Here is a 24,917-nt window from a genome sequence, read left to right as displayed (position 1 = left end):
TTTTTCCTGTGGGCCTAATAGATTCCTTGGTAGAATTTCATTTATTCGTCTTTCAAATGTTCTATTTATTATTCCTTCGAAATAGATGCATACCTTGTCCTGTTCATATAATCCTTCCCTAAACCTGGGTTTTTGTCCGGTGCCCTATTGTGCATAAGTATCATCTTCCACCCATCCAGATGCCCGCCAAATTCATTCTCTCGAAATGAAGTGAAATCATGGACTCTATCCGATCAATCCTACCACCTCACCAGGCCATTTTCTCCCCCAGATCATCGCCCTATTCGGCACCCTGCCACCGACTGGCGCTAGCAGCCTTAACTTACCACCTTGGCCCTTCTTCTCGTCGACATCTGCAATGTATATGAAACCCATAATACTCGCATCGCGGACCTCGTCCAATGACGCGTTGGGAGCAGCATTGGTGATTGCTAACAACGTATTCGCTAGGGACATTGGTGCTGGGGAAGGAAGATTTGTAAACGGAGTAGTGGAACTTGTAGAAGCGGATGGGAAACCTGTGGTGGCACTTGGGAGTTCGGATCGGAGGCCTGGGAGAAGGCCAGATGGGGGTTGAAGGGAGGTTGTGCCCGTGAGAGAGGTATTATGATCGTTTTCTTCATGTCCGCCGGGCAGGAATGAATCGAATTTTGATGGGTCGTATTCATCTTCTTCGCCTTCTGTGGCGATGGTGATGCTGTATATAGATAAGCTGTTAAAGTCGACCTGCGAGGTGTGTGGAGAAAGCGTCATCGTGGTGCCTGTGGTTGTGGAGGAGAGCGAGAGCGCTGAGGATGCAGTTGATGGTACAGGACTTCCAAAGAAGTACGACCGTATTTGAGATTCGCGAACATATTTCATGAATGTCGCATCACGGTCGACGCAACCGCCCGATTTGGTGAGTTTCACCACTGAGATTCGCTCATCAGAAGCAGCTGCTGTCGCTGACGTGGCGATTGGTTTGTTATCGTAGTTTTTGACCATGGTGCTGTAAAGGCGCTCTGAACCGATGACAAGGATGGTGGATACTAAAAGCGCCCTGTTAGCCGGTACCGTTTCGTGTGAAGCAAAAATAGGGGAGTAGCATTATCTTACTTGAGAATTCGGTCACAATATGATGTATAACGTCTTCAGAAGCACCTTTCCCTTGGCCAATGATGCCGGGCGTGTCAATAATGACACCAGCTTCCCTCGCATCCGAATCCTCTGCCATCCTGCCCGTCACAGCCAGTGCCAACCTGGATACAATCGCCTTATAGTAACTCCCATCCCCATCCAAGCAGGCCGGTAACCCATAAAAATACACCAGCGGCAGCTTCACGGGTATCGGACTAGGGCCAGACATCGGACTACTCCCCCACCCTTCTTCCACATCGATCATAGACCGAAACGCCGTCGCCGTCAACGCCCCAGGAACACTCAGCATGCCCTCCGACGGATCCAAATTCACAACCAAGGGCTGTCTCCCCATCTTCGTCGCATATCCCGTCAATATCTTCGCCAGACTCGTCTTCCCCGCATCTTCCGGTCCGAGGATGAGCACCCGTGGCCCATCTCTCCCGGCGGCTTTGGCATCATGCCTCATCGTCTCCAGCGCGAAGTGCACATTCGCATATTCGGCCATGGGCGTCTCTTCGGCGATGTATTCGACCTGACATCCCCCGTTCCCGGGGCCAGGAGGTACAGGCGCACTTCCCACAGGCCCAATGGGAACGGGGTCACCCGCCCCGACTTCCAGCGTACATCCGTGCCATGTGTATATTGCGGCTTTCGTTCCAGAGAAAGTGTAAGTTTGCGACGTAGCAAGTTCAGTGCCGAATAATTCTGCAGTGCCCGCGAGTAACTACACAGGCACCCCTCCAACAAAAAGGGCATCACTGTTAGCTTCTTTCGTAGCAAACTGAGCGGTTTGTCAGGCGTCGATGGAGCTCTCCCAGTAGGCCCAATTACTTTGAATCACGCCGGAAATCTTGACAGACAAAACGAAGAAAGAAAAGTATGGAAAGAAGGCGTGACGTTACCTTCACCCGGGTTGTATTCCCGAAAGCGACTTCAAATCTCCATTCCGATCCCTTGGGAAGACTGATCTGCGTCGGTTGCGGGGGAGCTCTTCGGGCTTCGATGGGCTGTTGTGAAAGCTCTAACCCGGGGAGAGACATTGCATTGCCCTCCACCACCTAACTGCCAGCGCAAAAGGTGTTTGTATAGGATTTATAATTGGATTTAAGGCAATGAGTCCATAAAGTAAGCTGCTGGCGGTCGTGTGTAAGGTTGATTTGGAACAATTGAGGTTGTCGTGCAGCTATCCGGAACAATGCTTGGGGTTCAGTTGCGGAGCAGCAGTCAGCTTGTGCCACACCTTTGACTACAGAAATATGCGACGAATATCAACCTTACTACACAGCTATGTGCTACAGATACCTATTTTTATTAATAGTTGAAGATACATTCTGGTATTCTGATCAATCATTCACGTTAATAACCTGAGTTTTCAATCTTTGCATTGCCCTCTCTCACACTCCTAACCTTTTTAATCAGATTGCCACACTGTCCCATAACTCAGTCAAACAAAGCTTTGCCAAACACTAGCTGACTTGAAAGTCACAAGCTCAAACAAAAGAGGGGGGGTGGTTCTGAAATTTGCGGCAGACTTCAAAACTCATGCCGTGTAAGCAACACGCGATAACAAAGGCAATTATCTCGGATGAAATCTTTCCCCTTTTGGTCCCAAAAGAAAATCGGAATTCAATTCACATGGAATAGTCCTGGGAAGAAGATAGGACCGAGCAATCAATGCGCAGGTCTAGCGCGTATTTCAGTCAAAATACTGACAGGATCGATTGATGAATGAAATCTCCACCACTCAGTAGATGCCGGGGGAACAAATCGAAGTGAAGCCGACACTCATACCACGCTGGGTTTATTAAGGGGGTTAATAAGATATTAAGGGATTAAGGAATGACGGGAAAATGTGATGGAGATGATGGTGCTTAGATTGAGAAGCAATAGAAGAGTCGACTGGAGAGAACGAGGGATAGCGAACGGGAAGAGTGGCCACATTTGTCGAGCTTCAGGCGAGTAGGGGGTCCTGGGACGAGATAAGCGCGGTCTTGGGGAACGTATTGGCAATAGATTCAGTGTGTACAGCACAGAGGTATGAATTGTTAGGGAGGGTTATGGGGAAAAAAAAAAAATAAAATAAAATGCTAGAGCGCAAAGGGATGAAAAATCAATTGACATGATATACAAGATTCCTAACAAAACACACTGCAGAATAAACCATTTCGAGTAAAGGAATATCACTGGCCTGGACACCTCGTCGAGACGATGGAAAGGCGGGTGATGGGCTAAATTGTAAGATATAAGCTGGAGAGCGGTCTCTGACTGCCTATCCTATCAAATGCTTCGTGTAGTGCGTACTTAGTGAGGCAACCAGCTGTTTCTGTTTAGCAATTTTGCTAAAAGAAATACGGAATTGTAGCGCTGTAGAGCAGTCATTAGCAATGCCTATTCTCAAGGGAAAAGATGGTCACCTACGCAATCGCCAATGTTGCTGTTACTCCGATAAGAGCCCGGTTTCGAACTCGCTCGCGTCTCAATCTCTCCTCGAGTAGTCTCGCCTTCTTAGCTGGTTGCGTCGGAATGTTTTCAGTATCTTCTTCGCCTTCTTCAATAGTTGCTTCCACTTTTCGCTTCCTGGAGGCCTTCGGGGACGGATTGCCAGTCCCTTCCTGCCCTTCCTGTAGTCTAACCGCTTCTTCGACCATTTCCTTCGCCTTTGCGATCATTTCCTCAGTGTCATTCGGCATGGGTAGTTCCGGCAGACCATCTGGCACTTCGACAGTAACATTTGTTCGTGATGTCTCCAAATCTTCCGTTGTATCGACAACTGTTTCCGACTCGACACTTACTTTAACATGGTCGGTGGATTTCTTTACCGGTATCGTCTCTCCTTCAGAATCGCCGACTTCTTGTTCTCCATTTACTTTAACGGGTTCTTCCTGCGCCTCTTCGGCATTCTCGCCGTCGCCTACAGCTTCCGTATGCGCAACAGAGGCAACAGCGTCAAGAGTGCTTTGCAAAGATTCACTAACTGCAGCAGCCGACGGTGTGCCAAGGTCCTTTTGAGCCCGCGTTTGCCTCTTGCGTGGAGTGGCTTTCTTAGCCGCAGATGACTTGGAGGGCGACGCCGATCGAAGCGTCCTGGTCCGAGCGGATGGTGGTGGCGCGAAGCTTGAGCTATCGATCTTCGAAATATCAAACTTGGGGGGTGGGTTGATTATGTGTTCAGGTTTCGAAGGGGATTTAGAAGAGCTCTGGGGCATATCTGCTGGATCCAATAACGCGCGAACCCAATGGCTCATCCTGTATTCTTCCGCGAGTTCCAGTGCTGCACAGATGTCGTTAGCTTCAGCATGGATTGGGGGGGCGAATGCATCGCATGATCATTCATACCGAGTTCGGGGGATATCCAGAGATTTCCAGCGACCTCATCCGGGCTGGTTTCGGGAAGGCCTCTCAGATATTCGCGCTCACTCTTTTCATCGGCTAATTTGGCCCAGGGAAAAGCAATCTTAAACATGCCTGTCGCGCTCACATAACCGTCCTTGCTGCGTCGCTATTATGTCAGACGAAACCAGTTAGTAAAAGCGCAATCATTGAGTGGACGTATAGCCTAAGTGCGCTGTCAAACGAAGACGGAAATGTCTCACCATCAAAAAGTATGTGTCGGGGTGCTGATTTGTTGGAGAAAGCGGGAAAATCTCCGAGCCCTTGAGGTTCTTAGGGAGCGGCGCTCGCAGGTGCGCATACTCGAATATTCCAAGATTCTCAGGCCTGGTGGCATTAGATGTCCCGACATGATCCGCACGAACGGTCAGGTTCGTCGACCCAAGACGACGACGCGCAAGAAGCTCCTCATCTGTAGAAAATCCAAAAAAAAAAAAAAAATGAAAGACGCGTTAGTCAAAAAACTACACTGAGGGCATCAGAAGAAGCGTGACACAATTGCCCCGGTCGCGGTCGAATCGCGGGCTGCAGCAGGAAAAAAGAAAACGAGAGGAGCGAATAAGAGTCGTACTTACACGATGGGGAGACATCTGGTTGAATCATAGGATTATGTTTCGCTGGAAGTGGTCGCATGGCGAAAACGGGTAGATTGTCACTATTCAAAGGCACACGATGACTTGCGCCAAAGGAAAGAGAGAAGAATTCTATCGATTGCGGATTAAGCGTGGGTTGGCAAGGGTGAATTTGTGCTGGGAGGGACGGGTGCCACGTTGCAGGCGCGTTCCTCAAATCGCAGGGAAGACTACAAAGATCCGGGTTTCGCGTGATGGAACACCCGCGCGATAAATAGCACCAAGAGATAAGATATGGTGACGCGATAGAGTTGCTTTGGGGCCAAGGCAGTGTGGGCCAACTGTCAGACGGGAAGGGGAAAGGGAAAAAAAACTTCTGAGGTAAAAGGGGGATGGTTGGGGGGTGAAGGAGAAGAGAGTGACGGTCAGCAAGAATCGTCGAGCCCGCGATGAGATCAACCAAGAGCCAAACAAGGGGGCCCTCAACAAGCCAGCGCCGCCAGCGGATTTGTCACGCTGGCGATTTAGCGGGCACTTATCCAATCAGGTCGGCCGCCGCCCTCGCCTCCTCCCAACAACCTCCCCAGAACTCGTGCTGAGTCATACAATTGGTGCCCCATCCGGCAATCGACGACTTCAACGCCTGGTTCTATGCGCAGGGCCAGTTCAGCCCGACGGCTTCAGACGATCGAGATGGCTACCTGTACTTTAGCTAAGTTCAAGTCCGGCATGTACGGTATCAATACACTGACACCCCACGAGCGCTGAAACTCGAACTGCGCGTTTTATTCTGCAGACACCGTCTCGGCGACCAGAGCTGCATGTCCATCCGCATTCCTCAGTGAGATGTACCATTGACCTAAACCTGCAAAATGCCATGACACCAGCCCATACAATGCTCATATGAATGACACTGTTTGTATATAAATACACGCGCCAGCCATATCTCGAAATCCCCGTCTAAAGTGACATCGACAGAGCCCAATTCGCTACCTTTAGTCAATCGTAACAGACGTGGTTAGAAGAGATACCAGCCAGGAAGACGAAGTGTAGTTTTCGGTTCTGGTGCAGATGGAAATACTTAAATTCAGCCATAGAGACTTATCATCCCCCATCCTGGTAACTCACCAGTCAGTACGGAGTACAAACATCAATGAAAGATATCACTGATAATCATGCTGTAAGGGTCCTCGCGGACATAGATATTTTATGTCCTATTGACCATAGTTATTAACCAGAGGGAAATTCTTAGGTAATCTACCTTTGGGAGTGCCCAGCGGACGCCAAATGGGCTGGCCACTCTTGAGGCCAGAACCCCCACCATAGCTTCGCAGCGCCCGCCAGTCACGACTCACCGGCCAGCGTATCCAGGCAGTTTTTCCCACCCAATTCGACAACGACCCACGACGCTTAGTTACCCCTCGTTTCAGCCAACAAACATTGCGACATCTCCCCAACTTTTCCTTTCATTTCTCCGGGACTTATTTTCATCTGCTCATCTCCTTGCCGCCTGTCATCCGGTCCATACGCTTCAAAAGTCTTATACATATATCCATAGAGCTTAATAAAAAGGCTCGCTTTGATCCTTGGTACGCGTCTCGAGATATTACGTGATCTCTCCCCGCATGTTCACCGACACCTGTACGAGCGTGCAGTCAAGCAAAACATTGAAGTTGGCAGCTGACAACACTCTTTGTTCTTGACAGGCTATTTTACCATGGCTGACCACGAGCATGACGATGACTTGAACCCAACCAAGACCGAGGGCTTTAAAGTTGGCGAGAAGAAGACAGTGGAAGAATATCAGAAGCTTGGTACGTCGGACCAGTACTTCCCCTTGTTTTGGAACGCAATGTCTACATTTTTTGCTGGAGATCAGCAGGGAATTTATATTTCTCCCGTTCGATTTTTTTCTTTCACATCATTGCGGAGTGTCCTTGGCGCAATGGACGGGAATAATATGTGGTTTGGGACCATCACTGTACACTGGCTTCGGCTACGTAGAACCACTCCACCTACCCCAATCAACCACTCATATACACCCTCCCGGCATCTAAGAAAACAATCAAATGCCAAAACCCACCATGCTAACCCACAATTCACTCCATCCAGACGCAAACGATGAATCTCTCAACCGCTGGAAAGCCTCCCTTGGACTTGGCAGCGGCACCGCCATCTCCGACCCCAACGACCCCCGCAAATGCATCATCAAATCTCTCGCTTTGGAGGTCGAAGGCAGACCAGATATCACAGTCGACCTCTCCGCACCTGGGTCAGTGGAGAAGCTAAAGGACAAGCCGTTCACCATCAAGGAAGGCTGCAAATTCCGAATGAAGGCGACGTTCGTTGTTCAGCATGAAGTGCTGAGCGGATTGAAGTATGTCCAGGTGGTTAAGAGAAAGGGCGTGAGAGTGAGCAAGGACCAAGAGATGCTTGTAAGTTTGGGTTTCGTCATCCCTTCGACGAGCGGCCTTTTTTTTTCCCTTTTTTTTGCCGTCGAAAATGCGTCTAGGTTAAAAGTGTATCTGACGATATACCCCAGGGGAGTTACGCTCCAAACACCACAGACAAGCCGGTCTATGAGAAGAAGTGTAAGTCCCTGAAGCAGTGTTCGTTTAAATACTCGGTTTTAACCGATACTCGCAGTCAACGAGGAACAAGCACCGTCGGGCATGCTTGCTCGGGGTCATTATACCGCCCTTTCTAGATTCGTGGATGACGACGACACCACCCATTTGCAGTTCGAATGGTCTTTCGATTTCGCCAAGGATTGGTAATTTTTCGTCGAGTAGCAATTTGGCGTTCATTCAGTTGAAATATCATAGCGAACACGCGTCCTCTTTGTTTCTCCGAACATTGGGATCCTTTGCCATACCCTGATATTCTTTTGTTCTTTCATTTAAATCCAAAGCTCCATCTGCATCGATCCTCATTCTTGAAACCGGTCTTTTACAGACAACTGGTGTATGCTCCCGTCTACCATCAGAAATATCGTGTTTGCTTTTTGTTACCAGAGACGAAGGGATCTATCCGATAACCAAAAGGAAGGAAACGGGAAGAGAATTAAAAAAAAAAAAAAAAAAAAAAAAAAAAAAAAGAGAAAACCTGTTCATGCTCATAGGTATCTTTGCACACATAACAAGAATCAAGGGTATCATAAAAAGTATTCAATTACAGGGCTCTGGCCATTCTTTCCCTGCTGAGCGTGTTGGTCGCCACGATGAATGTCGTTGTTTTCCGGCGCCGCATCGAAGATGTTAAAATAACGCTCGCCCGTGTCGCTGACTTCCAAGACGCTGGCCAAGTTCCCGCACCGGTAACAGTAATTTGGGGCGCTCCAGACGGTGCTCAGCCGGTCATCATAGAGGATCTGGTATCCCTCCTGACATAGCTGATGCGCTCGTAATATGTGGGACATATTATTGATCTCAAGAAATTTCTTCACCACCTGCGCACCGAAGGTGTATCCCGCACCACGCGGGGATAAAGAGAACTCATCGCGTTCCGTATCCGGGTCGGACCAGACGAGATCTGCCATGGGTCCTTCATGAGGGATCTCTCGAAACCGATCGATGATTTTGATCTGATCTATGGAGTGGATGGACGGGGAGAGGCCGCCATGCACGCAGAAGATCTGGTCGTTGATCACTACGCTGAGAGTAAGGAAGTCGAACATGTCGGTGAAGTAGTGCCAGACGTTGGCATTGCCGTACTTGCGGGCACATTCGGTATAGAAGCCATATGATTGGGTGACGCCGCGGGATTCATGGTTGCCGCGGATAAGATGGACGCGCTGGGGATAGCGCAGTTTGAGGCAGACGAGGAGGGAGATTGTTTCGACGCTGAAGAGGCCGCGGTCGACGTAGTCTCCTATAAATGAAGTGAAAGGGTGAACATCAGTTCAAATCCCCAATCTGGAGAGGAAAGGAGGTGTCTTCATACCGAGAAATAGGTAATTGGTATTAGGACAGAAGCCGCCAATCTTGAAAATCTCAATCAGGTCGTAGAACTGACCATGGATGTCACCGACCACGGTGACCGGAGCAGCGATGTGCACCACATTGCTCTCCCGCATTAATAGCTCTTTCGCTTTGGCGCATATTGCCTCGACTACGGAGTCGGCGAGCAATTCCTTTTTATACAGTCTTTCGATGCATTCATCTAAGTCGATGCTCGCTGCAGAAAAGAAACTCGAAATTAGCCTCAACATCCCGGCGCCAGAGACGGGGAGCAACTAACCCGGTAGTCCAGGCATGACTGCAATGCAATGAGAAAATAATTAGGGAGAAAAAAAGATTGATCGTGATCCTCTCAAACAATAAGGATAACCTGCAAAAACCCGAAAAGAATAGTACTCCTAAAGAAAACAGGAGGGGAACCAGTGAGGGAGATCAGTCGCATCGTTGATGTTCATCACGTTGAACGGGGTGGAAAAGAAAAGGAACGGATCTAGAGTGCAAAGAACATGTTCACATCTACTTCAGCAGCTGGGCATGGTACACACATCAACATGAAATATCTGACAAGGCAATGCGGTTCTCAAAAGGTTTGGTTCGCAGCCATCGGCCCGTGTTAGAGGAGCTTTCCACAAAGTCCGTTGCCCGACCTGCTGACTAACAAGGTGCGATGCTTGGCTTGCCAAGGGTTCCAGACTAGGCCTAATTTGGCGGTGGTCCAACAGCCCTTGGAGTTCACAAGGAAACTAATGCTTGCTCCAAGGATGGGATTTGCAAAGTGGATGGCAATATTTTCTTGTTATTTGAGGGTAGCACAAAGATTGCTTGGGATCAAATTTTATAGTATACTCTGTACATTCAATGAGTTTCCAATGCATCCCCAAAGATGCTCACACCAAAAGTTTATCATGCAGCACAGGCGGCTGAGAAACATGCACAAATCTAATGCCTACAGAGAAGGTGTTGAGGTTGCTGTACAGAGTAGCAACCAAAGAAAATGTCGCAACTGTGGCTTTCATGCTTATTCTTAACACAGGAGATGGCTTCATGAGTGCCAGTCTCCTGAGGAGCGCATGATCGCCAATGAATTGCTAAAAGGACATAGTCGATCCACCTCCTCTCATCTTCCAGAGTATCTCTCTAAAGCCGGATCGCGGCGGAGACCCTGTACCAGCTTAATCCCGATCACCCGGAAGGTGGAAGGCTGTTTCCAGTAGATAACCAGCTGCTAGACGAACCCCCTAAGCTCGCGCGTGAGACACCAGTTGCATTCACTTTCTACACCCACGCGAAGTACTATGTTGGCGCCCCCCCCTCCCTTAGATAGGAGTCTTTGAGCTCCGGCATGGATTCTTCTAGACTTTTTTTTCAAAGAATAGTGGAGTGAACAAACATGCGTGTTTTATTTGGCTGATGAGCCTGCTATGTGTGTTTGTAAAGCCGCTGTTTTGGATGTTTGAGTTGGCTAAATGGACGAAGCACATGGGAGCTTTGTGATTCTGGAGTGTTCTGCTCAAACATTGTTTTCTTCGATAGATAAAATGACCTAGCATTGGACGAGTTACCATGATGCAGTTGCTTGGTTTCTAGGTCATCGTTCTGTGTAGGCGGGTGTGGTCGACACGGTGACGTTGAACAAGAACCCTCACCCAGGAAGTGATCCAAGGCGGCGGCCAGAGCTTGTGGCTAACTAGTTACGCAAATCAGGGCAAGGGGCAAGAATAGTTAGTCTGAAATCACTGTGATTGCTGTGTAAACAAGGCATGCTCAACAAACTGTCACAGTAACAGAAATAATCATCATCTCGATGTTTTGAATGCTTCCTGGGCCAATCAGCGCAAGACCATCGCGCCACCTTGTTCTGATCCTTTCCCAATAGCGTTAGACTGAAAGATAGCCACACGTGACAGAAGCTCTTCCAAAGGGGATTTTGCGTCCATGGGAACCATCCACCTTGACAGCATCACCTTCTCTCCTCCTCTTCCTCACCCCAACCTCACCTCCTCAGCTCCATTCCTGCATTTTTGTCGGCCTTTATCTTCAGGAAAGATAAAATAACACAATTTGTTTTTTTCGGCTAATCTCCTGTGTTTTCGGGCTTGATCATTGTTTGTTGTGCAGCATCCAGAACTTGAGGTTCTGCTCCGTATATATAGCAGTTTTGCAACGCACAGGCGGCTTCAGTCCTTTAGACACCTGCCGTAGTTTTGTGCTTGGGTTGCCCTGGCGAGTGCAACAACAACATCATCATCATCTGGATACCATATCTGACCAAATATTTTTTTGGATACTACAGAGTACATACCATCTATTTGCCTTTCCAAATCTGAGGGAAAAAAAAAAAAGGGAAAAAAACAAGAAGAAAAAAAACTGGTTTCCATTTATTTGCATGATTTTGTCCCCGCTATCGGGTTGACTTCTGATGGTTGCGAGATAGTCGCTGCAATTGTTCCTCCCACTTCTGAGAAGCACATGATGCCAGCCTGTTAAGCCATCTCACTCCCCTCCTCATCCCTCTTTCTCTCACTTTCTATCCATCCCGGCCAACAAGTTGGGTTCATCTTCGAAGCCGGAAACGATGCCCAATCTAGCAGTGCCTGACGGAGGCTTGGATCCTCATCCACAGCCAGCTTCGGCCTCCAAGGCACCGCCGCGAGGGCATAAAAATCATGGGAAACGGCAAAGGAAACACCAGCACTCCCATCCGCCGGGCCCTCCCGATGCAACAGGTCAGGGTCCTCCAGCCCATGTATGTTATAACTGTGGGTCTCCCGACCATTTCATCCAGCACTGTCCCGAGAGGCGCCAGGATGGCTATTCGTAAGTCTGAACCATTTTGAGCCATGTGTCCTCGAAAGAAGGCAACTGATTGCGCTACATTTAGCGGTTCTCATCGACATCCACATCCTCCAAAACGACAGAAAACATCAGGATCACTGGAGTCGCATTACCGCGGGAGTTCGTCCTCTCACAAGCAACGCTCTCGTCCTCAACGGGGCTTCACCCATCCGCCTCCTCCCGACTATCACCAGATGCCCAATCAGGGCCTATATGAACCGCCTCCTGGGCCTTATCCTCCCCAACATCATGATCCTTGGCATCCACCCCCTTCTCAGCCTTATGGGTATCCTTATGGACCCCACGAGCCGCCTTATCCTTCAAGCTCCTATGGCCCATCATACCCCAGCCCACGAGGCGCTCACGGGCCTATGCACGGCCAACAAGATTATTTCCCCCCACCGTACGCCCGCCACTCTGGAGAAAGGGATCACCCTCCTTATCAGTCGGAGCGTCGACCGCCCCCGCCCAGGGAATCACGTCGTGGGCATGCTCGGGAATACTGGAGTCGTTACGACAATATTCGCCCAATCGCACCTACCGTCGAGCCCTGGATGGAAGATCTAGATATGGTGGAAATCCCAGAGCCTAGGCAAGATCCGAATCAGATTGGTAAGCTCGACATCATTACTTTCTTCATTCAATGCTCATTGTACGCCCAGTATGGAGGCCTCCCCAACCCGTTGCCCGACCTCTCCCGTCAACGTTAACGGACCGTGATGAGATTACAATGCCCCCGCCACTAGCATCCTTGCCCCGTGGGATGTCTATATCGAAATATATTCTCGACAAGAAAGCCGAGGAGTTTACTTGTAACATCAGGGATACTGAAGATTGGCCTTTTATTATGGATGATCCAATTTTTATGGAAATCCCCGCGGATGGAAAGTTAATTTCGATCAAAGAACTCCTTGCCATTCAAAGCAAGGTCTACGAGACTCACCGGGTCGAACGCCCATCCACACCTGAACCAAAAGAAGATGAGAGCGAAGAGATCAACGAAGAAGACAACGGCCAAGTCGATGAAGAGGAAGCACATGACGATGATTCGTATGCAAGTGGCTCTGACAGACGTTACGATGATGACTCTAGATCGTACGCCTCCTCCGAAGTGCAGGATGAGCCCGCTTCACCCGTTTCTGGCAAAGCTATTGAGCTTAATGTCCATGAGCAGCTGCGAGATGAAGATGACAGCGAACATTCAGAAGAAAAGTAAGTTTGGACCTTTGGTCAATACTCCCCTTCTTCTAGGGATTGTGACCCTGATTTATTTATTTTTTCTAAAGGTTTCATAGTGATACCCGAGAAAAGTCCAATGGCCGACCATGGCCTCGAGGCCGCAATAATCATGACCACGTAAGACATAGCGATCCCGGACGCGATAGTGAATTTTCTAGTAGAAAACAACAGGCGTCCAACCGTCGTGTGAACAACAATAAACCCCAACCATGGTGGCGCCCAAGACCGCAGCATCAACACCAGCTTCCACCGCCACCTCCACCGCCAAAGGACGAGCTACCTCCATCGAAAAAGGTGTCAATGGAGAGTAAAAGCCAAATTCTTAGCGGCCACTCTACTTCCACTGGTCATGACAACGACCAAAACGGCCAGCGGCAAGGCACTAATATCAACAAAATCAAATCGGAGGCACGTCATGAGCACCGAGAGCCTCGAGGCCATGCACAAGCCCATCGTAACAGCCATAAGCGGGTCAAAGCCGAAGATCCTGACAGCGACGGCAACGAGCCTCGTCGCCAAGTTGACGACGTTACGCCGAGAATGAAACGACGCCAGCCCCAGGTGGCTGATGCCTACAGGTAGCTTCCTATTTCCCCGTACTGCCGCTTGCCTCTTACTGATTTAAAGCAGTCGTCGATGGTGAGCCGGCGAGACGTACGTAAAGGACGACAGCCCATTTACTTTTTCTTTCTCCTTTTCCTTCGATAACCCATACCCTTGAATATATTTAATATAAGCTTGTCCTAGTTAGGGCTACGGCTTATTCAACTCTCCTTCGCGAGGTCCTCTGAGGGTTTGTTTGATCGGCAAGAGATCATATATATCCAAAATGTCACTTTTGGATCAATGTCTCTGCTCCAAGTGGCCACGCTATTCGATGCCGTGTGGAGCCAACCGCGCTGTCACAGGTCTCCACAAAGCCAAAGGCGTCTCCGTGCGAGAAACCGGGGCGAGAAGATATTTTTCCTTTCAATTACCATTCGGATGGGTTAAAAAGAAAACATTTCATCTCTATTACAAGAGCATTTTTAATTCGGAGTTCTGTGATTACTCTTGCACTTTACCAAGTGCTGGTCATTTTTCCATATTATGGAGGCATTTCTATATCCATGCTTTCAGTTTCCTTCTGGAGCGTCTATGACTGTATCATCTATGAGAGCCCTTGTCTGTGCACAGAACAGAGTGTACCTTTACGAGGCTCTCCCAAAGTAAAAGGTGATATCTCTCAGGTAAGCGAATCTCATTGTAGATAAGAGAGATATTGGATCCATCAACCTCATTAACCACTCCTGCACAAAACGGCGGGGCCTCAGCTGAGGCAGCCGGTTTGGCCTCTGACCCTATGTGATACAAAGGAAATATGCATCAGGTAAAAAGTCAAGGTGCAGTCAAGAGCTTTCTAGCCCTAGCCGGCTTCGCTTGGATTCTCTGCGCGACGTCCTGGGTTGAGGATTATTCATGGAGAGCCCGCTTTGCCCGTTCTGTGTGGCGCAGGGCGGGTTAACTTGCTGAATGCGAATGCAATGCAGGGAGATAGAGGATGTGTGTGTAAGGCCTTGTTACCCTTCTGCCGTTGGAAGAAATTTTGAGCCTCTCTGCTAGGGGGTTATTGATCCCTGGAACCGGATAAAACCGTAAAGCATGCATTAAGCATACTGGCCCTACAGATGAATAATGTCTCACATGGGGCAAACCCTGTGGTTGCATGATCTGACTGAGGCTAAAAGTTGAAGGACGAGAGATATTTCGCTGCTTATGAATATTTCCTCGTTTTTGAAAGCGTGTGTGAAGCAGTGGTGCGCTCGGGACGTTCTCAGGAGCCTTACCCTTTTTTTTTTTTTTTTTTTTTTTTTGGCTAGATGGGAGAGGATGTTGCAACGCTCCGTGCTGACCTCCTCACTATTTAATACGACGGTCAAAGCTATGCAGCGACTGGATGGTAGGTTGCTAGAGAGATAAAGGCAAAGTTAAAAAGGCTTAGAGGTAGAATCGGATTTTGTTTTCACGAAATTGGATACTTATTCCACTTGCTACGCTCCAGCTCTCAAGCCCATCTGACTCGCATGCAGGGGGTAAGTTCTGCTCTGCCCAAATACACCTCTATTGTCCGTAGTTAGATCTAGATCTCCGATGGAGGTGGCCCGCGTCGATGATCTAAGGTTGACGACACGAACGGGGTTCATGCGTCGCAAACATAAAAGGAGCTGATTGGGTTAAACTCTACGATCAGAAACATTCATGCTCGAGAGCGCTCGCACAGAGTTGAAACGAAAAAATATCTTGATCTCGACCGGGGGTGGGAGAAAATACGGGTGCTGCGGATCAGCAGGTCAGTCAACCATTCGATCAAGGCTGAATAGCTCGACAGCCAGCGCTGCTTTGACGGAAAACCTTCTCCATCTCATAAACAAACTGACTCCATGGGGATTCAAGAAGTTACACAGACCGACATGCTGGAAACATGGGTCTGGTGCGGATAGATGAACCACGAAACGCTGGCTCCCGTTCAATAAATTTTTCTTGGTCAATAACCGTTCTCAACCATCAAAAGAAATACATGATTGACAGGGCCCGAGAGAAATATTCTCGTTTGTCCAGCTGCACAAATGTCGGGCTTATCTTAGCCTCGTGTTCAGCCTATTTTAAGCCTCGTTTCGCGTGCGCGTGCAAATCGGATTCCTTGCTAGTGTCCTTCTCGGCCATGTCTGTCTCCGGCTAGTACAAAAAGTTATCAGGGGAGGAAAGGGGGAGGATGTCCAGCAGAAAATATTAAGCCTCGACGAGGAATGCCGCCGTTTTCGATCTCGTCGTCCGTTCCTATTCATCGATATCGGTCCGGAAACTTCATGGCTGTCAACTCGTCGAGCGTTTATCATCTAAAATTTGAAGCTGCCTGAGTATCGAGATCCTGTCGCGATCCTCTCCCGACAGAGAGGTGAAGTAAGTTCCCTTTTCCCCACCTCTCTGAGTTAAAATAGCATGACAAACGGCGTAATATGGAGACGTGGGATGGTTAATTATGCATAGAGACTTTTTTTTTTTTTTTTTTTTTAAAAAAAAAAAAAAGAAAATTGTAGGACATACCAGTCGAGCACTGCAGAAGAGACTCACTGGACCAGAGACAATGCCACGATTCTTCCCGGCCAGAACCTGCCTTATTCTCCTAGTTCTCTTTGCCCTTGCTCACGGAGGCCCCGTCGGAGCTCCCGCTGGAGGCTCACCTGGAAATGGCCCTCTCGGCTCCTCTCCAGGCGGACCGCAAGGCCCAGTCCCCGTTGGCGCTGGCGGAGATTCCGACGGAGCCAAACCTGCTGCCAACCCCTTTCAGAACCTCTATCGAGGCGTGAATACCACTCTAGCTATCCTCAGTGCTGTGTTGATGACAATGACATACGCTGTGTTGATTGGACCCGGCACGAGGCTGTCAAGCACCAGTAAGATTCCACTGGGCGCCATCAGAACGAATATTGGCAATCTTCTCTCTCGTACCTGGCCTGATATGAGCACGTCTTCGGATACGACCGCCACGGGGAAGTCTGTTAAGTCGACGGACGGGGACTCTATCAGGCTGTTCTACGTCGGCAAGCTAGATAACGACGGCGGTGATGGAAGGACAGCTAGAGGAATAGAAGATTGCGAGGGCCTTCCCAAGACGAGGATCCAGACTCCGCCAATGTGGCTGACTGCCGGCTCGTCGCTAACGAAAAGCATTGTACAAGTAGCCATTTGGGAATGGGTCTGCTTGTGGATGGTCCTGGCCATGATTATCGCAACGCTGATGTATAACGGTTTCCTCACGAAACAGAAAACTCCGGATGCCTATCCCCGACTTGTCGTTGCGATTATCTACTTTACTGCCTTTGGCATTCATGCGTGGTATGTCTGGAAGACGTGCAGAAGCTTTTTCACGCTCCTGGGCGCCGGCGCGACCTGGAGTTTGCTGAATAAGGCTTCTTTTTCTTCGGTTGACCTCGGCCAGCTTAAAGCAGGGATTTCGGGAGGCACACCGCCTGTTTTCAGGAAGATCGGGAAACCTGACACTAGCCCTAACTTTCCTCCATATGAAAACTGTCGTTTGAAGGAGACCAGAGCTTTGAAAAGTGCTGATCCTACCGAGACCTCTGCGACTCCCGCTGAGGAAGACGAGGGCGCTGTGAATACCGTGACACGCTGGCAGAAGCAAGAGATTTCGTCTACCGTGCAAGCAGCTAGCGTCGCTCTAGAGAGAGTGATTACGAACGTCGTGTCAATCGTGGGTATCACCATCACGACTGGATTTGCGACATGGACAACGATTTCCGACGGCGGGGACAGTACCACACAGCTCGGTTCGCTGGCTCTCCTTGCTTCTCTCACAATCGGGTCTGGAGCGATGTTCAGCAGTGCCATCGAACTCAGCGTTATGGAAACATCGTTCCGAAATGTCCTCTTCTACAAGGAGGTCCTGATTAACAGGCAGGCTACAGCACACGTACAGAAACGAGCTAAAAAGAAGGATGTTGTTGGGTTCACGCATAATACGGTGGATATGAAAACAGTCGGAGTCCTAGAACTGGCTCGTTTCACGAAGCTATGGGCTTTGATCATATTTGGTCCTGCATACGCACTATTACCTAGTGAAGAGGACCACTTCAGACAGTCTGTTGGCGCGGATTTCGAAGTTTGCAGCGCCGTGAGGGACAAGCAGGTGTTGCTAACGACAGCAGCTACCACTGAACGCCAGGCACACACTGATGACGGTAATTTCGAGTCAATTAACGTCTGTTTCCTTGCGAACAGGGACTGGAGATCCCCCGGGAGTGCAACTTCATTGGAAACCACGGAACCCCACGTCCTCAGCAAGACGGTATAGGCGTGTCTCGTCCTTGGTTTCCTTCCCAAAAAAAAAAAAGTCCCATGATGCATATTCATACAGTATCCTCCTATAAATCCGTTTTCCGCTCCCCGTCCACGAGTTCCGTCTGTGAGCCGGGTTTCAAGAATAAAACGCTCATGCTAAGTCCATGCTTCGGCCACTCACGACGATACGACTGATATCGAAACGCGCCTTTTGGTTCCATGTCTGTCGAAGGATGGCGATCAACAATCGTTGATCCCCCGCTTTCCGTAATTTTTTGGTGGTTCACCCCATTGCGTTCAAGCTCACACACAGCCAATGTTGACAGCTTGAAAGATGTCCCGGGCGGAACCTCTTTGCCCAAAGCCAAGGCCAGCTCTTGTCGATCACTCTCCGTCATCTCGTGTCTTACAATCGAGTCGTTTAAAAGATCCTCACGCCCCGCCTGAATAAACACATCCCGGATGTGTGGTTCCATTTCGTCATCCCAATGAAACTGGGTGTACCGATCACCTATTCCCGGGCCTATATATGCAGAAATATCATTCCTGTCCGCTCCACATGCGACCATCGCATTGACCGTATTTGAAACCACTCCTCTGACCAGCGGTTTCCAACCAGCATGCGCGAGACCAATCACTCCCGATTCCGGCGCATATAGGAATATCGACGGGCAATCCGCGCCCTGCACTCCAAGCACAAACTGAGGCGACCTGGTAACTACCCCATCATAAGTCACTGCCTTCGGGTCGTTACTACTAGAACTCCTCTCGACGGGCATAATTCCTCCCGTACGCTTGTTGGAAATCCATTCAAAGTCTTCCGCTATTATGGCCTGTCCAGAATGGGGCCAGCCTCCATTCGGCCACGTTAAGCGCCGAGAGTCAAATCCGAGCTGGGTCGCAAGACATTTCAAATTTTGCGCAAAATAATCCGAGTGGTCGCCGCCATCGCCTGTAGTTGGCGGTGGGCGAAAGGAAAAGCTGTGGTTTGCTTCAAGCGATGTTCCCTTACCCGTAAAGGCAGCGCAAATTCGACGGTGAGAGTCAAGCCCGGAGGCGTGGAATATCGGAGAAAGCATGGGTATCGATGTAGCTCTCATTTGGCCTTTCTGGCATGTATAGAGGTGTAAGAAGAAAATAGGGTCAAGTTCGTATAAAACGTTGCGGGGTAAAGTTGCCCTTCTTTTGCTTTGGCATTTGCGTTGGCTAGTTAAATGCGCAGATCAGCGGTTAGGGAGTTTGGTTCGCCATTTCAGTCGCTTTCACACCCCTTAAGGCATCCCTGCAACATCCCCTGTTCCTGAAGCGTGCAGAAGCAGCGTGATGCATCATGGGCGGCAAAAAGTTCAAGGATGCGACCAACACAGACGTTAGAAGTTCTGAGTCAGGCAAGGAGTCATGTGACTGGGACCTGATGCCCATCGAGATGCGCAACAGAAACATTCAAATGCAGCTAGAATCGCTATGCCTCTATACGTAAAAAGCACCCATGCCTCCCCGGAGATGAAGATACACAAGTCTATGTTATTACGAGCCTGGCCTTCTCACTCTGGGGTTCATCATCTTCATCATCCTCTTCCTCCTCGTCAGACTCCTCTTCATCATCCTCATCCGTGCTTTCTTCCTCTTCCTCTTCGTCGGTTTCTTCCTCCGTGCTGCCTTCTTCTTCGTCATCCTCTTCCTCTTCCTCCTCGCTCTCAGCGAGCCAGTCATCCAGCGTCAAGTTTTTACTCCGACCGGCCACTGCGCCGCCATTCAGTTTACTTCCAGAAGCCGCAGCTCCATCATGCTCCTTCAATGCCCGGTCTAATCGCTCGCCAGCCGTGATGTAACCCTTCTCACCAGCCTCACCCCTGACTTCTTCCTCTCTGAGCCTTGGATCCGGTTCCTTGCCAGGTTCTACCCAGTCTGGTAAGGACTCATAACCCTTCAGACCATGGACACCCGCATCAGAACCTATGACAAGCGTGGCCGAGCCGAGAAGGAAGTCTTTTCTCGATTCAGAGGGCGAAGGGGTGTGAGGAACTGGTTTTGGTGCAAGAAGGAGCAAGCTGGCCAGCTCCGTGGATGCAGGATTTTCCAGAAGAGCCTTAAATAGTCGAGCTCGATCTCGAAGATCGTAAGACGTATCGTAGCGAACCAGGAGAAGGATATATCGCCAGAGAGTTGTGATGGTGTCCTCCTGTGGGGCACTCTCTTCGGGGCTGTTGGCGGCTTCCGATTGTTCCTTAGGCTCTTCGCTTGACTGGGCAGGTTCTTGGGACTTTGCCTTATTTAAAAGATGATGGAGGTATACCTTAGCCCCTAGTAGGAGAATTTGTTGCTTCGCCGTTTCAGATTCGTCTGCAAACCCCTTGGCTAGGATCCTCAAAACGTCGGGTGCTATATTATCTTTAGAGTCCATCCCTGCAAATTCTCCGACTAACCATATGATCGTCGCTCGAGCCTCTGGACTCGTCGTCGTATCAAGCCGTTTTGCGAGCACCACAACGGTGCTCTTATGCGAAGCGGGATCCTGTTGAATAAGGTGTCTTATAACTGTCAGGGCTTCCGAGACTAGGTTCTCATCAACACTAGAGAGTTGTCTAAAGAGGATATTGAGGCATTTCCCGGATGTACTGGTGTCATTCTGAGCACATCGGCCAATGGCGCGAACACTTTCTCGGACCAGATCAGCGTCAAACCCATTTGAGAAGTGCTCCAATTCACTGAGAATAAGTCCCTTCATATGCATTCCGCAATGAGGGAATAAGATAGTCAAAAGCTCCAGCTTCAAAATCCATATTTGTTGCGGGTCTGTTGACTGAACCAGGAAATGGCTGATGTATTTCGTGAACGCCTTAGGAATAAGCAGTGCGATGGCGACAATGTTGTATAACGCGATCTGCCGGATATCCTGGGGACTGCGGAGTAAGGCAACCATCGGCCCCACGGCGGATTCCAGCTGTTCGACGGATCCTAAATACCGGAAACACCGCACAACGTCAAGGATAACTGCTGAGTTTCGGCTCTGGAGTAGTGGTTTGCAAGCCTTTAAAAACATATCGAGATCGGGATCCACCACTTCTATTTCTTCTTCCCCTTCCTCGACCTCGCCACTGGCATCATGTTCATCATCATAGAATCCTTTCAGGGTTGACTTCTTGACCTTTTGCGTCCTTCGTGGAAAACACTTCCGTGCGTACACTGTCATGAGCCTTAGGGTTGCAAGCTGACCCCACTCGTCCATATCGACCAACTTCCTCACGATACTGCGGTAGTGCTTGTGAATCAAATCGATCCTCTCCGGGCAAACGTCCATGAACGCAGCCACAGCCGGCCCAACCACAAAATACTGATGGTCGCCTAGTAGTGTTGAAAGATATTCTGTGAGCTGAGGCAACGTACTCGGATCCAAGCGGTAGCATTTTGGAATGGCCAACGCAGCAGCTTTGCGTACATGCGGACTCATGTCACCGCACCCGCGTTTGATCGCCAGGGAGACAATTTGGCTTATCACTGGAACTCTAATTCCCGACATTGTCCGTAGGGCCAACGCACGTACTTGGGGGTTCTGGTCGGTGAGGGATTTCTGGATCGTATTGATTGATAGAAGTGCGAGATCCGGCTCTTCCTCCGCATACTTTAACAGATATATGTAAACAAGCTTCTTGACCTCAACATTCGGGTTTGCCACGTTCTTGACGACGGAGGAGAAGAAAGCTAGGCATGATTCCGACCTGTACATCATCTGAAATGTGGTCAATATCAGCTGTCTGCGTGCTTCAGGTCTGCGGGCGAGTGGCGAGTTGTTACCGAAATGACTTTTCGCAGGCCATCGAGGATCTCTCGATCAACCCTGCTATCCAGAAGCTTCTTAATTTGTGAGGAGGAGGCATTTCGAGGGGAATAGCTTGATCTCTGGGCTCTGACGCTGCTGGCGGAGTGGGCGGCTTCAAGGGTGAGTTCGCGGGCTGTATAACAACATGAGTAAAGGCTGAATTTCCAGTCGGGGTACACCATATATACCTGTTTCCAGCATGGACGAGATCCGCGATACTGTCTCCATCGTGGCTAGCGCTGGGCTTCACGCCCCGGAGTCTTTGGGCAAGAATTCAGGTGGCCGTTTGTAGAGTTAAACTTCGCACGGAGAACGTCTGACCCGCGCCCGTGTAGTCAGCATGACAACATCGGCCTCTTCCCCACAAATGCAACGTCGACTTCCACACTTTTTTCAATCACCAACGGGTACGGAGGCAAATCGGGGCTATAAATCTTCTCGAAATACGCTGCGGATAACATAACAAATAAAATGGTATTAAAAATGCCTCTTGGATAATCTTCGGCTCCGTTGTGTCTCGAAACTCAATGAACTCCCTTCCTACTCCGACAATCAAATCCTTCGACCTGGTAGCAGACTTCTTAGAGCACATTCTACATGGCAGTGCCTCGAGCACCACACTGATCGTTTGCTGGACAAGAGAAAAATTTATACAGAAGCTTATTTCTTCAATTCAGCTTCAATCTAGGCAAACTGAAGGCGAAGAGCACCCTACATCCGAGGAGGCTCCGATACTTTCCTCTACCCTTCTGTCGAACACAATTGACATTCTTGACAAGTCTCGGAGAGTGACTTTATCCTTTTGCCCCAGCCTGGAACATCTTCGCGCCTACCTAGGAACATCGAATAAATGGCCCGGCCCACGATTAAATCCAGAAAATGGCCCCGATACAGAACAACCGCTCCTCGCCATACTCAGCCCTATTGCTCTGCATTTCCACACTTCTCAGTTTTCTGCCCAGGGTATTTCGAGAACCCTCGCTCTCGCTGTAGAAGCTGCCTCGAGGAAGAGCACCCGCTTGGTTTTATGTGAATGTCAGGACTTGAACGCTGGTGAAGAGGAACATGCGTTTTCAAACAATCCATGGGACATGGCTGTTCCTCTATTGAATTCATCAACCACATCAAGGCAACCGGTTGAAATATCAGCTGCACAGACTGTCCAAATCAGGAGGATTGCAAAAAAATGGTTCCATTTTGACCAAACAGAGAGAGAAGCAGCAGGACCTTGAGCATATAACTGCGGACCAAAAAAATTACCAACGCCGCCCACGGCGTTGTGCGTACACACATGCATCCATCCATAGACCCGGACTCCCATAATACCATACAGCAATAGGGTATCTTCAAAAATAAAAAGGTCAACTGAACTCCCAACGTGTACCATCCCAAATCCCATTCTTAAAGACACTTTTCCATCTCTGTAATATAAAGTTTAATGTGTGACTCCATCTTCAGATATTCATCATGCGCCCGATGAATCTCATTCTCAATATTCTCTTTGAGGTCGACCATCTGGATATGAGTTAATAAAATCAGACATTCAAACCTGCGACAAGGTGCTTAGGTAAATACCTTCTTCTCTGTTTGCTCAATCCTGATCCTCCTCCGCTCCATGTCGCGCTGCTTTTCAGCTCGCTCTTCACGAAGCTGCTTCTGTATGTTGTGCAACTCTTCCATTCTCGCTTGGGCTTGTTCAGCCTTTTCTCGGGCGCTTTTCCTGAGAGCTTCTGTCCGTTCATGCCATCGCCCTAGTTGTCTTTGCAGCATCCTTTCAGTCTGAGCCACTTCTCTCACCGTATTTCCTCTCTCAGCCAAGGCATCCTTATTTCGAATTGCCCGAGCATCTTCTTCCTCCTCTTTCTGCAGTTCTGCTGAAATATCCTCCAAAACCTTGATACAGCTCTGTACGTCGTTGCTTATAACGCTAAAAGTGTCCATCGACATTTGCAATGCTCGCATTCGCCTCTCCATATTATCAATCTGGATTTTATCCCTCGTTAGATTTTCTGATAATTCTGTTAGTGCCGCTTGGAGGATCGCAGGGCTCTGTGACACATATGGTCGCAATTTCTCGCTTTCTTGTCGGGTTTTCAGCAGTTTTTCAGTTTTCTCCTCTAGCAAGGTTTGCGTTCGTGTCTTTTCTCCTTTCACCCTCTCGAACGTTTCCGCAACACGCTCTTGATTCCGCCTCAACTCCAACAGTCTCGCCTTCATTTCATCGTTCCTCCTGACTTTCTCCTTAACCACCCCTTCCATTTCCCTCTGCTGTGTATGCATTTCTTCGAGACGCTGCTCCAGCTCCTGGTTTTCCGCGTATAACGACTCAATGCGAGATTTTGTGTTTTCGGATTTGTTAAAGTGCTCATCGATCACGGCCGTCTGCGATTCCCGAAATCGAACGAAATTGATCAGGTACGAGAATATTTTAGCCATTCGGTCATATGTGGGCTTCGTGAGATCTGTAAACGTAAAATCTTGAACTCCGCACTACATTTCAGTGAAAGTGTAAGCTGTGAAGCGGAAAAACTTAAGCCAGTTAATTCGTCGTATCCGCGTACCTGTATCATCAGCTTACGCAGCGAGACGAAAAATCCCATGAGATTGCGCGAATCGGGTGGGATAATTCCAGCATGGTCACCGCAGATATCCTCTGCTGCCGCCAGCATGGCAGGCTCGACCGTTTCCCGGGTTGTGTTCATGAATAGCTCCGCAAACCACTCGAAGATGATCTGAATTTGTTGGGGATTGGGTTTCAGCAGATCCGCTACCGTAAAAGGAATCCCGATGTCATTGATACATCCCGCAATGACTTTGTCTGGCTGGAAGCTATATGTTAGAGTCGCCCAAACTTCAAGCTGGATTGGGAGCTGGGCGAGCTTACAAGGCGAAGGAACGCATCGGTGTCGTCTTCCTTGGGTTTCCGGTTTCGATTATGCTGCTGTTGACCGCCATGATGAAACTGCTGGCTCATTCGAGAGTTGTATGCCATTATCGCGAGGAGTAATGCTGCCTCGAAGCAGGGTGTCACGGATGGCGCTGGTGATGATGCCCCTCTGTTTGGTTTGTTTACATTGAGACCGGATGGAAGATGTGCGACTAGGCCAAATGCACACTAGCTCGTTGGAGGAGACATTTGGGCAC

The 24,917-nt window shown here is 49.2% G+C and overlaps 10 protein-coding genes across 10 annotated transcripts; 4 read left to right on the top strand and 6 right to left on the bottom strand.

Annotated features, from left to right (window-relative positions):
- Positions 1-2,304, bottom strand: CIMG_09144 (protein Clp1). The gene is made up of 3 exons (XM_001239522.2): positions 2,022-2,304; positions 1,096-1,843; positions 1-1,028 (listed from the first exon to the last, which is right to left on the bottom strand). The coding sequence occupies exons 1-3, from the start codon at positions 2,157-2,159 to the stop codon at positions 226-228; spliced, it is 1,689 nt and encodes a 562-aa protein (XP_001239523.2). The 5' UTR covers positions 2,160-2,304; the 3' UTR covers positions 1-225.
- Positions 2,305-2,437: 133 nt separating this feature from the next.
- CIMG_09143 (APSES transcription factor) lies at positions 2,438-5,439 on the bottom strand. The gene is made up of 5 exons (XM_001239521.2): positions 5,085-5,439; positions 4,713-4,921; positions 4,456-4,618; positions 3,538-4,390; positions 2,438-3,483 (listed from the first exon to the last, which is right to left on the bottom strand). Exons 1-5 carry the CDS (start codon positions 5,140-5,142, stop codon positions 3,459-3,461), a joined length of 1,308 nt encoding a protein of 435 aa, XP_001239522.2. The 5' UTR covers positions 5,143-5,439; the 3' UTR covers positions 2,438-3,458.
- Positions 5,440-6,529: 1,090 nt separating this feature from the next.
- On the top strand, positions 6,530-8,171 carry CIMG_09142 (rho-gdp dissociation inhibitor). Its single transcript, XM_001239520.2, has 5 exons — positions 6,530-6,670; positions 6,788-6,895; positions 7,194-7,516; positions 7,624-7,672; positions 7,728-8,171. Exons 2-5 carry the CDS (start codon positions 6,799-6,801, stop codon positions 7,856-7,858), a joined length of 600 nt encoding a protein of 199 aa, XP_001239521.1. The 5' UTR covers positions 6,530-6,670; positions 6,788-6,798; the 3' UTR covers positions 7,859-8,171.
- Positions 7,554-9,606, bottom strand: CIMG_09141 (Ser/Thr protein phosphatase). The gene is made up of 3 exons (XM_001239519.2): positions 9,321-9,606; positions 9,024-9,257; positions 7,554-8,951 (listed from the first exon to the last, which is right to left on the bottom strand). Exons 1-3 carry the CDS (start codon positions 9,334-9,336, stop codon positions 8,236-8,238), a joined length of 966 nt encoding a protein of 321 aa, XP_001239520.1. The 5' UTR covers positions 9,337-9,606; the 3' UTR covers positions 7,554-8,235.
- Positions 9,607-10,996: 1,390 nt separating this feature from the next.
- Positions 10,997-14,226, top strand: CIMG_09140 (uncharacterized protein). Its single transcript, XM_001239518.2, has 5 exons — positions 10,997-11,857; positions 11,922-12,487; positions 12,538-13,087; positions 13,171-13,692; positions 13,745-14,226. Exons 1-5 carry the CDS (start codon positions 11,616-11,618, stop codon positions 13,755-13,757), a joined length of 1,893 nt encoding a protein of 630 aa, XP_001239519.2. The 5' UTR covers positions 10,997-11,615; the 3' UTR covers positions 13,758-14,226.
- A 1,360-nt stretch (positions 14,227-15,586) lies between these two features.
- CIMG_09138 (uncharacterized protein) lies at positions 15,587-17,993 on the top strand. The gene is made up of 2 exons (XM_001239516.2): positions 15,587-16,054; positions 16,142-17,993. The coding sequence occupies exon 2, from the start codon at positions 16,239-16,241 to the stop codon at positions 17,964-17,966; it is 1,728 nt and encodes a 575-aa protein (XP_001239517.1). The 5' UTR covers positions 15,587-16,054; positions 16,142-16,238; the 3' UTR covers positions 17,967-17,993.
- Positions 17,935-19,132, bottom strand: CIMG_12293 (uncharacterized protein). Its single transcript, XM_012358330.1, has one exon. The coding sequence runs from the start codon at positions 19,051-19,053 to the stop codon at positions 18,037-18,039; it is 1,017 nt and encodes a 338-aa protein (XP_012213753.1). The 5' UTR covers positions 19,054-19,132; the 3' UTR covers positions 17,935-18,036.
- On the bottom strand, positions 19,113-22,051 carry CIMG_12292 (AP-3 adaptor complex subunit beta). Its single transcript, XM_012358329.1, has 3 exons — positions 21,962-22,051; positions 21,749-21,906; positions 19,113-21,683 (listed from the first exon to the last, which is right to left on the bottom strand). The coding sequence occupies exons 1-3, from the start codon at positions 21,999-22,001 to the stop codon at positions 19,473-19,475; spliced, it is 2,409 nt and encodes an 802-aa protein (XP_012213752.1). The 5' UTR covers positions 22,002-22,051; the 3' UTR covers positions 19,113-19,472.
- A 249-nt stretch (positions 22,052-22,300) lies between these two features.
- On the top strand, positions 22,301-23,005 carry CIMG_13586 (uncharacterized protein; the record flags this gene model as incomplete). The annotated part of the gene is made up of 1 exon (XM_001239514.1): positions 22,301-23,005. One exon carries the CDS (start codon positions 22,301-22,303, stop codon positions 23,003-23,005), a length of 705 nt encoding a protein of 234 aa, XP_001239515.1.
- A 169-nt stretch (positions 23,006-23,174) lies between these two features.
- On the bottom strand, positions 23,175-24,765 carry CIMG_13585 (kinetochore protein nuf2; the record flags this gene model as incomplete). Its single annotated transcript, XM_001239513.2, has 4 exons — positions 23,175-23,288; positions 23,349-24,263; positions 24,335-24,595; positions 24,658-24,765. 4 exons carry the CDS (start codon positions 24,763-24,765, stop codon positions 23,175-23,177), a joined length of 1,398 nt encoding a protein of 465 aa, XP_001239514.2.
- Positions 24,766-24,917: the final 152 nt, after the last annotated feature.

This window comes from Coccidioides immitis, assembly GCF_000149335.2.
Source record: "Coccidioides immitis RS genomic scaffold supercont3.5, whole genome shotgun sequence".
In the NCBI taxonomy this organism is placed as follows: Eukaryota; Fungi; Ascomycota; class Eurotiomycetes; order Onygenales; family Onygenaceae; genus Coccidioides; species Coccidioides immitis.
The sequence above is the reverse complement of the archived record's forward strand: the minus strand, read 5'-3'. Positions and strand labels throughout refer to the sequence as shown.

What these genes read in the sequence shown, in the direction of transcription:
- CIMG_09144 (XM_001239522.2), bottom strand. Translation starts at nt 2,159, where the DNA reads ATGTCTCTCCCCGGGTTAGAGCTTTCACAACAGCCCATCGAAGCCCGA. An exon ending in GGAATACAACCCGGGTGAAG is followed by an intron (nt 1,844 to 2,021) that starts GTAACGTCACGC and finishes GTGCCTGTGTAG; the next exon opens with TTACTCGCGGGCACTGCAGA. An exon ending in TATTGTGACCGAATTCTCAA is followed by an intron (nt 1,029 to 1,095) that starts GTAAGATAATGC and finishes GGGCGCTTTTAG; the next exon opens with TATCCACCATCCTTGTCATC.
- CIMG_09143 (XM_001239521.2), bottom strand. Translation starts at nt 5,142, where the DNA reads ATGCGACCACTTCCAGCGAAACATAATCCTATGATTCAACCAGATGTC. An exon ending in ACCAGATGTCTCCCCATCGT is followed by an intron (nt 4,922 to 5,084) that starts GTAAGTACGACT and finishes GATTTTCTACAG; the next exon opens with ATGAGGAGCTTCTTGCGCGT. An exon ending in CTGGATATCCCCCGAACTCG is followed by an intron (nt 4,391 to 4,455) that starts GTATGAATGATC and finishes ACATCTGTGCAG; the next exon opens with CACTGGAACTCGCGGAAGAA.
- CIMG_09142 (XM_001239520.2), top strand. Translation starts at nt 6,799, where the DNA reads ATGGCTGACCACGAGCATGACGATGACTTGAACCCAACCAAGACCGAG. An exon ending in GGAAGAATATCAGAAGCTTG is followed by an intron (nt 6,896 to 7,193) that starts GTACGTCGGACC and finishes CACTCCATCCAG; the next exon opens with ACGCAAACGATGAATCTCTC. An exon ending in GCCGGTCTATGAGAAGAAGT is followed by an intron (nt 7,673 to 7,727) that starts GTAAGTCCCTGA and finishes CGATACTCGCAG; the next exon opens with TCAACGAGGAACAAGCACCG.
- CIMG_09141 (XM_001239519.2), bottom strand. An exon ending in TACCAATTACCTATTTCTCG is followed by an intron (nt 8,952 to 9,023) that starts GTATGAAGACAC and finishes CTTCATTTATAG; the next exon opens with GAGACTACGTCGACCGCGGC.
- CIMG_09140 (XM_001239518.2), top strand. Translation starts at nt 11,616, where the DNA reads ATGCCCAATCTAGCAGTGCCTGACGGAGGCTTGGATCCTCATCCACAG. An exon ending in GCAAGATCCGAATCAGATTG is followed by an intron (nt 12,488 to 12,537) that starts GTAAGCTCGACA and finishes TTGTACGCCCAG; the next exon opens with TATGGAGGCCTCCCCAACCC. An exon ending in AGCGAACATTCAGAAGAAAA is followed by an intron (nt 13,088 to 13,170) that starts GTAAGTTTGGAC and finishes AAGGTTTCATAG; the next exon opens with TGATACCCGAGAAAAGTCCA.
- CIMG_09138 (XM_001239516.2), top strand. Translation starts at nt 16,239, where the DNA reads ATGCCACGATTCTTCCCGGCCAGAACCTGCCTTATTCTCCTAGTTCTC.
- CIMG_12293 (XM_012358330.1), bottom strand. Translation starts at nt 19,053, where the DNA reads ATGAGAGCTACATCGATACCCATGCTTTCTCCGATATTCCACGCCTCC.
- CIMG_12292 (XM_012358329.1), bottom strand. Translation starts at nt 22,001, where the DNA reads ATGGAGACAGTATCGCGGATCTCGTCCATGCTGGAAACAG. An exon ending in CTCGTCCATGCTGGAAACAG is followed by an intron (nt 21,907 to 21,961) that starts GTATATATGGTG and finishes GTTGTTATACAG; the next exon opens with CCCGCGAACTCACCCTTGAA. An exon ending in GCCTGCGAAAAGTCATTTCG is followed by an intron (nt 21,684 to 21,748) that starts GTAACAACTCGC and finishes ACCACATTTCAG; the next exon opens with ATGATGTACAGGTCGGAATC.